We start from the raw sequence: 12,592 nt of genomic DNA, 5'->3' as shown, positions 1-12,592 counted from the left end.
TATAACCTATCATTTTATTTAGCCTTAAGATGAAAATAAACTTAGAGTACTATTTTTTTTTTTTAATTTTTATCAATCTTCATCATGTGTTTAAAATTAATTTCTTATATTCTTAGTATTTTTGTTTTTAATTTCATTTAATTATTTTTAACCGGTCTAACTTCAATGTTGTGTATACCTGTAAGTGATAACTGTACTCGGACTATAATTTACAATTATAAATGATAATGCAGTGTATCGTTGGTATCTCTAATGAAATAAATAAATAAACCGATACATCTATAACGACACGTTAAATATCCGGTATTTAACGACTCCTAGCGTCCTTGATATACACCTTATGTAATTCACACCATTATTTTAATGCTACGTCACGGTAACATAAAGAACGTCACAAGTTCTAATCAAAAGCCAAATTCACTAGTACACATTCACTACAACTATATTCATAAAATGTGTTGACGTTCATTATATTATGAACCTTTATGATTTTTTATCATGAATCTAGATGTTGACCTACACAGCAGGGCATATTAATTACGGTGGGCGTGTTACTGACGACTGGGATCGGCGATGCTTGCTGTGTTTGTTATCTGACTATTACACTACTGCTGTTCTCAATGATCGCTGCATCTTCGACGAAAGTGGTGCTTACAAACAGGTGATTCTTATCGACAGCATCTTTAATATAGTTTTTCATAAAATCAACTGTATTGATATAAATTTTCTTCTTCTTCTTTGTCGTTACACTCTTGACAGAGTGGTCGTGGTCATCATGAAGCGTCTCTGAGGGCAGATGTCACACGCCCCACCAGCATACGCCACTTCTCTCGGCTGGCCGGAAGCCTGGTGCACTCGTGCAAAGGGCCACCCACAGAAGACTTAATCTGATCGGTCTATCGCATGGCTGACCTTCCTCGACCTCTAGTGCCCTCCACCTTGACCTGCACGACCAGACGCTCTATAGAGTCACTCTATGGAGTCACTCTATGGAGTCACTCTATGGAGTCACTCTATGGAGTCACTCTATGAAGATATAAATTTTATATTATAATTCAATGATGCTGAGAATCGATAGAATTCAATTCGTTTCTTATATTTCCTGTCCGGACTTATTGATGGTTAGCAAGAATTTCAGGGAGTTCGTGATAGGTTGATATCATTTAATTGATTAAGTGTTTCCCACTTATAAGTGTCTTGAGTTCAAGGTTGGAAAGTGGCTGATTTTGAGCCTCCGATAGAATAATTTACTTAACCGACTGAGTTTTCTTACAGCTTTAGAATTGCTCTTTGTGATATTTTTCAGATTAACGTTTTCTAGATCTCACAGTGCTCGTTACCCCGCTAATTGCAGATAAACGCAAACCTCTTAGTTATTAATTTTATAAATTTAAAATGCATTTAAAACATTTCGGAACCAACAGGATTTGAACCTGCGACTCTCTGGCAATCGTGGCCTGAGCGCTTTACCAATTAAGCTACGGCTCTCCTACCTATTAGTATATGCATTTTCTATTAGTCTTATAGCGACTGTCTCTTATTTATTGTTTAATTCAAATGATTGACTTATATTTATAGCAACCCTCTTGGTTCACAATCGATGATTACACGAAATACATACGCACCTTGCCGCTGAATGACGACCCGTCTTTGTTTGGACTCCATAGCAATGCTAACATCAGTTACGCCACATCGGAAACAAGAACTTGTATCAGTAAGTATTCATACCTTACACAATATATTACACCTAATTTTATCTGCACTTGAAGGAAATCTTCCTTTGAAATTTATTCATTGCTACGCTCCGGCTACCGCAGCCTGAGTGCTTTGAAAGCAACGGTCCTCCTACCTACCACTGATACCACTGTAACATGCGAGATAGCAAGGAATGTGAATGATGAAGTGGCTTGAAAGCCCGCATTCTTCTCTTCTCTTCAAGGGCTAACGTGTTGTAGAATAAAAATTACAAAAAAAAAAAAAAATTAAGTTGTTGGAAGTGAGGATTACGACTACTTGACTTCTTATTTTCGGGAGAATCTGCGTTCTAAATCGGTGGTGGTGTCATATATAATACACTTTTATTGTACACCACATAAACATATAGTAAAATTATAAATAAAAATTTAACTAAAAGTGTACAATTTGGCGGCCTTATCGCTACATAGCGATCTCTTCCTTTCCTTCCAACCAAAAGCGTTAAACACAGCTCAAGAAGAGAGGTAGGTGGTGCATTTAAATAAACATGCATATATACTTATATGTACAAATATAATATATACATATAATAAACTTACTATAAAATATATAGATACTGATAATAATTAATATATACCTATATAATTAATATCAATAATAAATAAATATATACAATATTGTCAAACCACAAATAAAACAGAAGGGAAAGGGCATGTTGAAGATCCGCAGATTCAGACAAAAAATTATCTTTGACAAGTTTATTAACTTTGAATTTGGATATAAAACTGACAAAAGGAGCAGAAGCAGAGACGGTGTTTCCAATCACGCAGGTTCCGAGATTTCAGTCTCTATTTAAATAAAAAAAAAACATTTAATAATTTCAGATATAAATAAGATAAATTCAAAGATTCCTGTGCTCTCTCTCACAGATATTCTAAGCAATCTCCAACCTAAGGAAGTAATTGGTGAAGGTGGATTGTCCGCAGAGGAGATGACAGAATTGGCTGCCAAGGATATTCTAGGTGTACTACCACCTTTGCTCGACCAGAAGTTAATTGCCACTACGTGAGTGCCTTTACACTTATTGTACGAAAAAATAATGGCGGTCGTGGAAAGCATATCGACTGCAGACAAGGTCCTAGGTTCATCCCTCGGTCGGGCCCATGTTTAGAACTGGGTTTTGTCTTTTAAGACATTCTTAGTAAATTCGTAGAGTTTGAAACTAGGCGGTGATATACCCCTGTGTCTCGGACGTTAAGGTGAGAATTGTAGAGTCACTTGAATTTGCAGTTGCTTTTGAAAGAAAGATTTTTTTTTTTTAAGTTTTACTTTTACTTTAGATAGAGTTGAGTATTTATACTCAACTCTATCTAAAGTAAAAATAAAGATTGAGGTAAAGGGAAAATTTCGATAATTTCGACTAGATATTACAAGCGGTGATAGCCCAGTGGGTAAGACCTTGACTTCCCTTTCGGGGGGCCGAGTTCGAATCCCAACAGACTGTAGCTTTTAACATTGTTATTATTATTATTTAATTCTTTATTGCACACACAAAAACAAAATACAATACAAAGAAACACATTTACAAATAAAAAACTAGTTTAGATGTGCAAAGGCGGTCTTATCGCTAAAGCGATCTCTCCCAGACAACCTTTGTTTGTAGTTATGTGCGAGTTATGTGCGTTTTAAGCAATTAAAAATCACGGTGAAGAAAACAATCGAAAACCTGCATGCCTGAAAGTTCTTCATAATGTTCTCAAGGCTGTGTGGAGTCCCCCAATCCGCACTGGGCCAGCGTGGTGAACCAAGGTACTTAACCCCTTCTCATTGTGGGAGGAGACCCGTAACCTGTAATGGGCCGGTAATGGGTTGATATATTTTTTTCTTAATGTTTATTTATTTGACGGCCGATTGGCCAATCCTGCTTTCTGAGCCCAAGGCCGTGGGTTCGATTCCCACTACTGGCAAATGTATGTGTGATGAGCATGAATGTTTTGCAGTGCTGGGTGTGTTTATATTATATGTATATTTTAAGTATTTATGTATGTTATTCATAAAAATATTCATCAGTTATCTTAGTACCCATAACACAAGCTACGCTTAGTTTGGGGCTAGATGGCGATGTGTGTATTGTCGTAGTATATTTATTTATTTTATTTATTTGGGACTTTAATCCAACACGGATATGCCAGCCCCATCATCCCATAAGTAACTAGGTAAATAGCAAAAAACTTAATTATTACAATAATACCTTCTGTAAGAGAAATGTAACAGATACAATCTTTTATTGCTGCCTACGCAAAAATATCTCAACAACTGACCTGAAATCTTCCGTGGTCGGTTGAGAGAGAAGGCTTGTTAGAGCACCTACGTCAAATCTGTTGATGTTGTACCTCCGCATAATATCTAGTCGCTCCAATGGGTTGATATGATGATGGTTACAATATAATAATTGGTCTACCGTTAAGTTCTGTCCGCTCTGGTTAGAATCAGTTTCAACAAGTATGCGCATGTTCCTGGGACACATATTTGGCTCTTTCTTTTGATCGCTAACAATGTATACACATTTTCGTCGCAGATGAACTAAAACTAAGCTCTTGTTAGTAATTAGTGAGACGCGATCGCGTACCCATGGCTACCGACAAAGTTCATTTACGATTACGTATTTTGTACGAATTCCAACAAGGAAGGAATGCTACAGAAGCGTACAGAAATGTATTGAAAGTGTTTGGTAGAACATGATAGAATGCAGAAGATGGTTTCGGATACGAAAAATTTCATGTAAGTGATTTCGACCTTTCTGACAAGCCACGCTCTGGGCGACCATCTTTGATCGACGACGATACTGTCAAGATGATGTTAGAGGAAATTCTGACGCATCCACCATACTCCTCGGACCTAGCGCCATCTGATTATCACTTGTTTCTGACCTTACAAAATTTCTTGCGGGGCAAACAATTCAAGAACGAAGAAGATTTCAGACAAGCACTGGTTCAATTTTTGGCCTCTAGAGATAAGACATTTTTTTTAAATGGGATATACAAATTGCCATAACGCTGGCAAGAAGTCATAAATAATTATGGCAATTATATTATTCAGTAAAGTTTATCCAAAGTATGAAAAAAGTGTATTCCTTTGTTTCATTCTAAAACGGACGGAACTTTACGGTAGACCTTATATATACTTTTGGGAAATGGTTCTATAAGTAATGGAATTAAGCGAACAATGAACTATTCAAACGTCCAATTTGCCACCAGGTATCCTGTATCATACAAGGAGTCCCTGAACACCGTGCTGATACAAGAAGCAATAAGATATAATAAGCTGCTTACTGTCATAAACACATCTCTGAGGTTAGTTCATTTAAATAAACAAACTAGTGTATTCCAACTGAGGCGCAATCAAAGGAAATTATTGACGTGACAACGTCTTATAATTCGATGGAGCCGGCTGCACGCACGAAAAAACATGACGTATGCGGCGTTACCTCGCTCTGAGGCGTTCCATTCAAGGCTTGAAGTGCAAGCGAGAGCGCGGAACGAGCGACAAAGAGGCACAGTCGGCCTCCGCGTTCGACATCTGTCTCTCTCCTACTTGAGTGAGCGCTGCGTCCGCGTGGACGGCTTCTATACAATAATTCATTAACATGTTTTCGGCAAGGATGAAGTGCAGTGAAAAGTGTATGTGGTGTCAATTGTTTATAGCAACGATAATATCTATCAAACAAATAAAATTAAAATTTTCTTTTGAAAAATGCAACCATTTCATCAGTATTTTCTTACGACGTTGTCACGTTCAACTATCGTCAGTAAGCCGACTTTACAGACAACCAATTTTTATTATTATATTTGTACAGCCCTATGGAGTTAAGGAAATAAAAGAAGAATATAAATACATAGACGGAAGTAGAATACAAAAGGCGGCCTTATCGCTTAGTAGAAATAGACAGATTTAGATTAGTACAACAAGAGCATGTAGATCAATGTAGATTATTACGTAAAATATCACATACCTACATCTGGGGCAGTCGGGCAATAGAAAGAAAGAAAGAAAAAGTGTGTATTTGAGAACCACGAAATAATAGTAGATTTTTAGTATAACAAAATATTAAAGAATCATACAAAATGTTGTGTAGTTTTTATCATTTTTATTTTTATTTTATGTATGTTTATATATATTATGGTTGTTATACATATATATTAATTTTGTTATAAAATGTAATTAAGTAACCATTTCGCACCACCTAACTTAGTTCCATAGCTATGTTCTTTTACGCCTTTTGTTGCCTAGAACTTCGAACTAACTTGCTCTATGTAACAGACAACTGGAATGAAAGATGTAATAACAACAAAAATTGTTGTCTGTTATATTTTTTTTATTTATATGGGTTACAATAAAAGTTCATATATTTATTCAAGAATTAAAGATAAACATATGTAATATAACCTGTTATAAGTATTTTGTATTTTTGTGAGTGGAGTTTCTCGCGAATGGAAATATAGTAAGTCAAAGAACTTGACGTTTCTGCTTTCTGAGTCCAAGGCCGTGGGATCGATTCCCACAACTGGAAAATTTTTGTGTGATGAACATGAATGTCTTTCAGTGTCTGGGTGTTTATATGTATATTATAAGTGTTTATCTGTCCTATTCATAAAAATATTCATCAGCCATCTTAGTACTCATAACACAAGCTACGCTTACTTTGGGGCTAGATGGCGATGTGTGTATTGTCGTAGTATTTTTATTTATTTATTTGACGTTGCTATATTTTGGATTAACACAGCAAGGCTAGTATTCACAGGAGTAATTTATCCCCACGGTAAAAGGACAATATGTCTATCTTCTCCCACAATTTATCCACTCTTCGAGCATGGGTGTTTGGCGAGCGGGTGGTTTATTTTTATTTTTATATCGTAATAATTCACGTAGCAAGCAGGTGGCTCACCTGATAATAAGTTTACAATCATCGCTTATAAATAAAGTAATAATTCACAGGGCATGCAAGGAGCACGTCCTGCAATATGCCGCCCTGTGTCCATCGTTTTTTTGAGGCGTAGGTGTCAAATCTCATGCGCATGTAATAACACCCGCTCCCACGCCCTTCAGTCAAAAACGAGCTTTGCAAAAAAGCTGTACTCCTACTAGATAATATCCAGAAAATATACGTATAAGTGAGAGAAATATCCTCGGATAATATACGTATAAGTGAGAGAAATATCTTCGGATAATATACGTATAAGTGCCGCCCAGCTGTTTAGCCTCGCGAGAGAGAAGGAAAATTATCAAAAACTGACGGCCAACCTTCACTAGTTGTAGAGGCACCCAGTGGCGTGCATTGAGAGTATGCACAGGGTATGCAGATGATATAAAATTAAGAAAATCATCACTACGTGTTATAAACACTTAAGGGTAGGCTTTTTATAACTCTTACAATGCCTATCCTTACGTTTTTTTTTAACTCGTACGGGTGATTTTCTTCAGTTTATATCATCTGCATACCCTATGCATACACTCTGGAGGTACCTAAAGAAGAAGATACGTATAATATCAAACCTTAACTTCTCTATGTTGCTGTGCTGATGCAGATGGAAAAGTTAACTTGATTCCTTGTCTCTGAATATAACCGGGGAATACCTTTTATTTCTCCCACCTATGCTAGCCGTGTTGACTGATTTGTTTGTGTCCAGAGATCTTCAAAAAGCATTAAAAGGTCTGGTCGTGATGTCGGAGGCATTGGAAAGCATGTCAAATAGCTTAGCGCGTAATGCTGTGCCAAGTATGTGGAGCTCACGGGCATACCCCTCGCTTAAACCTCTGGGTAAGAGTAATTTCTATCATCTTTATACGTCCAGATAGACTTTTTCTTTTTGTTTCATATGTAAAATGTGGGAAATCTATTTTAGTTGGCAATAAGAGTTTCAAACGGGATTTTAGGCGTCGTTTAAGCACTAATACCAGTTTTCACTGAACCTAGGAATCAACTTAATCAGATGCATAGTGACTCAAGTGTCCCCTACAGAAAAAAAAACTTTCACAACTATTAATTTCAATGTCATGTCAAAGTGTTCGGAAAAGGCGGATCGCAGAGTTCGGAGACTCGTAAACTGACACTTGACAGATGACATTGACGTTGACGCGCCACACCTTTTGGCAATAACCATAGACAAGATGGGTTATATGAGTTGCCTAGTGAAAATCGATTGGTGATAGGTAAAAGTATGGAATCTTAGATAAGGCCTTACTTAGGCATAGCCTTGTCCTTCGTCAGTGAAAACGGGCGATTGGGCACCGTTCGCGGGAAAGGGGCTTCGCTCTAGGGATTACCTGGCCCCGAAGATTGACGTTCGCTATACAGTGCGGAAATACTATCAGACTGTTGAACTCTTTTGGCCCGGGAGTAACCAGGGGTGGGCTTTTTGACGAGGCGCAAAAAACATAGTATTAGATATAACCAGTGATGACCTGAAACAGAGTCAGAAACATGGTCGCTAAATATGGGCCTCATATGAAAGCCTAGAGTCACTCAGCGGGAGATAGAAGAATCAGAAACGAGGACATTCGTAGAAGAACCATAGTTAATGATATAGCTCAACGAGTCGCGAAGCTGAAGTGGCAATGGGCCAGGCACATAGTTCGGGGAAATGATGGAACTTTGGGGTCCCAAGGTGCTGGAATGGCAGACCCGCACTGGTAAGCGCAGCGTTGGTCGGCCCCAACGAGGTGGACAGACCACATTAAGTCCAGTCCAAGATCCAAGCGCCACAGGACCGTGGAAATTGGAACTCCCTACAAAAGACCTATGTCCAGCAGCGGACGTCTGTCGGTTGATATGATGATGATGATGAGATATTGAATAAAATTCAATATCATAATTTTAACTGAATCCTTACTGATAATATAAATTCCATGTCGACGATCTTCTTTGTGCAGCGGTGAGCGGTGCGGTTTTAATTGGGAGGTCCCGGGTTCAATCCCCGGCAGGGGCCATTTGGAAATTAATACTTAGTTCTTTTGCCAGCGGCGTGGGTTAAAGACCTGTGTATGCGTGTCCAATTCATGCAGCAATGGGCTGATGGTGGGATCCCTAAGGTCTTCTGGATATCTGGATTCTACTTCCCGCAAGCATTCCTCACCGGCGCCTTGCAGAACTATGCAAGGAAACATGTCATAGCCATTGACACCGTGTCTTATGCTTTCGAGGTACCTGATAAACAACTTTATTTAGCTGATTAATTTGACGGCCGTTTGGCGCAGTGTGCAGCGACCCACAGCGTGAAAATGTTTGAGTGATTAAATATGTTATGTATAATTTTCATAAAAATATTCACCAGTCACCTTAGTTAGTACCGATAACACAAGCTATGCATACTTTGGGGCTAGATGTGTGTATTATCATGTTTATTATCATTTATTCGTGACTATCTTTCTATCAAAGATTTACTGCAGTAGGTTGCTTTTGAAATTCTTTGAAATGTTTGTTTGTTTGAATAAATGAACATTGGAGTAAATGGATCATATTTGAATCAGGTTAGGTTAGGTTAAGCGTTTTAGGGTTTCTTGACGGGATGATTGATTTGCGACTCTAAATAGAGAGACCATTTTGCTTTGTCGGTATAGAGTTTGACATGCGAGAACAAAACTTGTACTAAGGCACCTTGCATCAAGCTTTATGCTTGTTATAATAATGGCTTCTCCACCACCTCATAGGCACTCCAGCTTCCTCCGCAAAAGAAGCCAGACGACGGCTGCTGTGTGAGCGGTCTGTTCCTGGAAGGTGCTCGTTGGAACGGAGCGGACATGGCTCTTGAAGAGAGTCGTCCAAAGGAGCTTCATACTGGTAACCGTACTTTTCTTCTTGTCCCTTTTCTTATTCGGGGTCGGCCCAACATGGCTTCTTCACACTTAAAGGTAGATTCTTTGTTATGGTTTTGGTATCATGAACTAATTAATTAAAAAATTTAGTTACAGATTACAGATATATAAACATACAGCAAGAGAGTACAATTTGGTGGCATCTTTCTTACTCTACTTATCATCATCCTTTTTCCATGTTTTCTATATTTTGTTTTGTTGTACCTCCTTTCTATGTTTTTTTCCTTTTACGCCTCAGATTGCCTGGAACAAATCGCTATGTTTATTACTCTGTAACTACTTTTTTCTTTGGTGTACAATAAAAATGTATTAATTCATTTATTCATTCATTCATCATCGTCCACCCATACCCAATACCGGCCAACGTGTCTACTCTCATGAGAAGGCATAAGTAGGTTATAGGCGGTCCCAAAATACTGGTCAAGTGCAGATTGGCAGACTAAACGATTTAGAGAACATTACGGAGAACTATCAGGCATTAATGAATTAAAAATAAAATAAATAAATAAATAAGCCATTTAATCCCAAGCAACATATCAAATTACAAAAAAAAAAAAAAGAAATAAACAAAATAAAGAAAATCTAAAAAATAAACATGCATTAAAGTTAGTTGGGACCCATCTTCGGGTAAATGCCTCCTCCATCTTGCCCCACTGCACTCTATTAATGGCGAGCCTCGTCCAAGTGGGCCCTGCGACAGCTTCAATGTCGTCTCTCCAACGAGCGCGCGGCCTTCCGCGCGGCCTGCTTTGGTCACGGGGCCACCAGTGCAAGACTCGCTCGCTCCACCACTCATCTTTAGAGCGCGCCACATGACCCGCCCATCGCTATTTCAGTTAGCATAAAATGAGATTGCAGTTTGAATGAATGAATTAGTACACTTATACCCGTATACCAGAGAAAAAAAAAAGTAGTTACACATACATAAACATAGAGCAAGAGAGTAGAATTTGGCAGGCATATCCGAGGTTACGAGGCTTTCAACACCGCTAATGAAACGAGGATTTGTCATTTAAACACAAAAGATCCGCACTTGTGTGATACATTTTTTTTACAAGAGATTGTTTATAATGGGTTGTCTTAATCAGAGATAATTAATTATTAGATTGTAACTTTTTTTCCGAAACAGAAAAAACATTATTTACAAAAATGGTCTTCATAATACATTATTAAACTAATCAGCAATATATAAAAGAAATCAGATAAAAAAAAAAAATTTTATTACAGGTGGTACTGCGTTAAAATAACTGTATTAGAGTAGAAAAAATGTACAAACTAAAAAAAAATTTAAAAACCGATAAACTTGGTCACTACGGTTCCTTAAAACTAGTTCAACGGGTACAAACCACGATAATTTTTTGGATTTGTCGATGGTTCGTGGTCGTGACGGGACTCCGACTTGACACTCGCGATGCGTAGAATTTGCTCGGAATTAGGAATATCTTTAGCGGCGCAATTCTCACACAAGTCGGAACAACATTAATTTCCCGGCACTTTGTTAAAAATAAGATAGCCGCACGCGTAACGACACACTTCTTCCGAGTTCGTTCAGGATGACTAATTTGTTTACATATTCCGGCCCGTACCGGTTAGTAATAAACGATCCATGCAACTGGGTCGAAATATAAACAAATCCAAAATATTATCGTGGTATGTAACTGTTGAACTATATTTAAGAAATGTTGATTAACCAACCTACGGTTTTTTTTAAACTGATCAAATTGGTTTCAGATAATTGGGTGATGTATCTTCCGCATAAGTTTGATCCATTATTTATGGGACACGCTGTATATTTGTTATATTTTCCGCAGAAATGGCGATAATCTACATGAAACCCGAACAGAACCATCGCTTGGCGTCCGGCCTCTACGAATGTCCAACGTATAAGACGCTGGTCCGCGCTGGTACCCTGTCCACCACGGGGCACTCCACCAACTACGTGATGACCATAGAGCTGGTAACGCATAAGCCACAGTCGCATTGGATCAAACGCGGAGTAGCTTTGTTTTGCGCCCTAGATTATTAAGTCGATCCTTAATTGCAAAAGGTCTAGACTAGCGTTTAGTCAGGTAGGTATGGAATGAACATTTAATTAAGGTTGACAATCTCCCTCAATGTATCGATACTATCAATAGAATGGATTTCTACAAAACGAATTTCTTAGAAACAAGAAAATAATCTAGAAATACTCTTATAATGTACTAAAATAATGTAATGACGGCTGATTGGCGCAGTGGGCAGCAACCTTTCTGAGTCCAAGGCCGTGGGTTCGATTCCCACAACTGGAAAATGTTTGTGTGATGAACATGACTGTTTTTCAGTGTCTGGGTGTTTATATGTATATTATAAGTATTTATATTTATTCATCAGTACCCATAACATAAGCTACGATTACTTTGGGGCTAGATGGCGATGTGTGTATTGTCGTAGTAAATATTTATTTATTTATTTAATGATCTTATTTAACAATAAGAGAAGATCAGCGGTATTGCTTGGTCTTTGTCATTGTGGTATCATCTTCATCATATCGACCCATTACCAGCCCAATACAGAGCACGGGTCTCCTCCCACAGCGAGAAGTGGTTAAGGCCGTATTCCACCACGCTGGCACAGGGCGGATTGGTTGTCTCCACATAACTTTGAGATCATTATGTAGAACTCTCAGGCATGCAGGTTTCCACTCGATGTTTTTCTTCACCGTCGTTTAATTACTGAGATTCGAACACGGACCCCGAAAGTGAAGTCGAGCTCCTACCCACTGCGCTATCACCGATTCGATATAACCGTGTACGGCGAATAAACGTGCACTCCGCAGAATGCTTAGGCGAGGCATGGGAATCGAACCTAGCACCTTGGTTAGTTTCAATAACCGGGGTCAACTCCAGATGCTTAACGAAGCATAAAATAAATATCCAATCAAATTTTATCTAACTTTTTTTTCAATTACTTTTTTATGTAACCTGTTAGTGATGTTTGTTTATTGAAATAACTCTAAAAAAGAAAAAAAAATATAATAAATATTTTA

At 38.1% G+C, this 12,592-nt stretch overlaps 1 protein-coding gene across 1 annotated transcript in view; it reads left to right on the top strand.

Moving 5' to 3' along the window:
* LOC120634944 (dynein heavy chain 1, axonemal-like) overlaps nt 1-11,783 on the top strand; it is a 117,053-nt gene extending 105,270 nt beyond the window's left edge. Inside the window, exons 78-85 of the mRNA XM_039905841.1 lie at nt 509-661; nt 1,579-1,714; nt 2,625-2,760; nt 4,953-5,048; nt 7,383-7,513; nt 8,714-8,895; nt 9,403-9,532; nt 11,379-11,783. Of these exons, the coding sequence (XP_039761775.1) occupies nt 509-661; nt 1,579-1,714; nt 2,625-2,760; nt 4,953-5,048; nt 7,383-7,513; nt 8,714-8,895; nt 9,403-9,532; nt 11,379-11,593 (1,179 nt within the window). The 3' untranslated portion in view covers nt 11,594-11,783. The remainder of the gene's footprint in view (nt 1-508; nt 662-1,578; nt 1,715-2,624; nt 2,761-4,952; nt 5,049-7,382; nt 7,514-8,713; nt 8,896-9,402; nt 9,533-11,378) is intronic.
* Nucleotides 11,784-12,592: the final 809 nt, after the last annotated feature.

This window comes from Pararge aegeria, chromosome 25, assembly GCF_905163445.1.
Source record: "Pararge aegeria chromosome 25, ilParAegt1.1, whole genome shotgun sequence".
Taxonomy (NCBI): domain Eukaryota; kingdom Metazoa; phylum Arthropoda; class Insecta; order Lepidoptera; family Nymphalidae; genus Pararge; species Pararge aegeria.
Note: the sequence above shows the minus strand (reverse complement) of the source record. Positions and strands in the feature narration are given on the sequence as shown.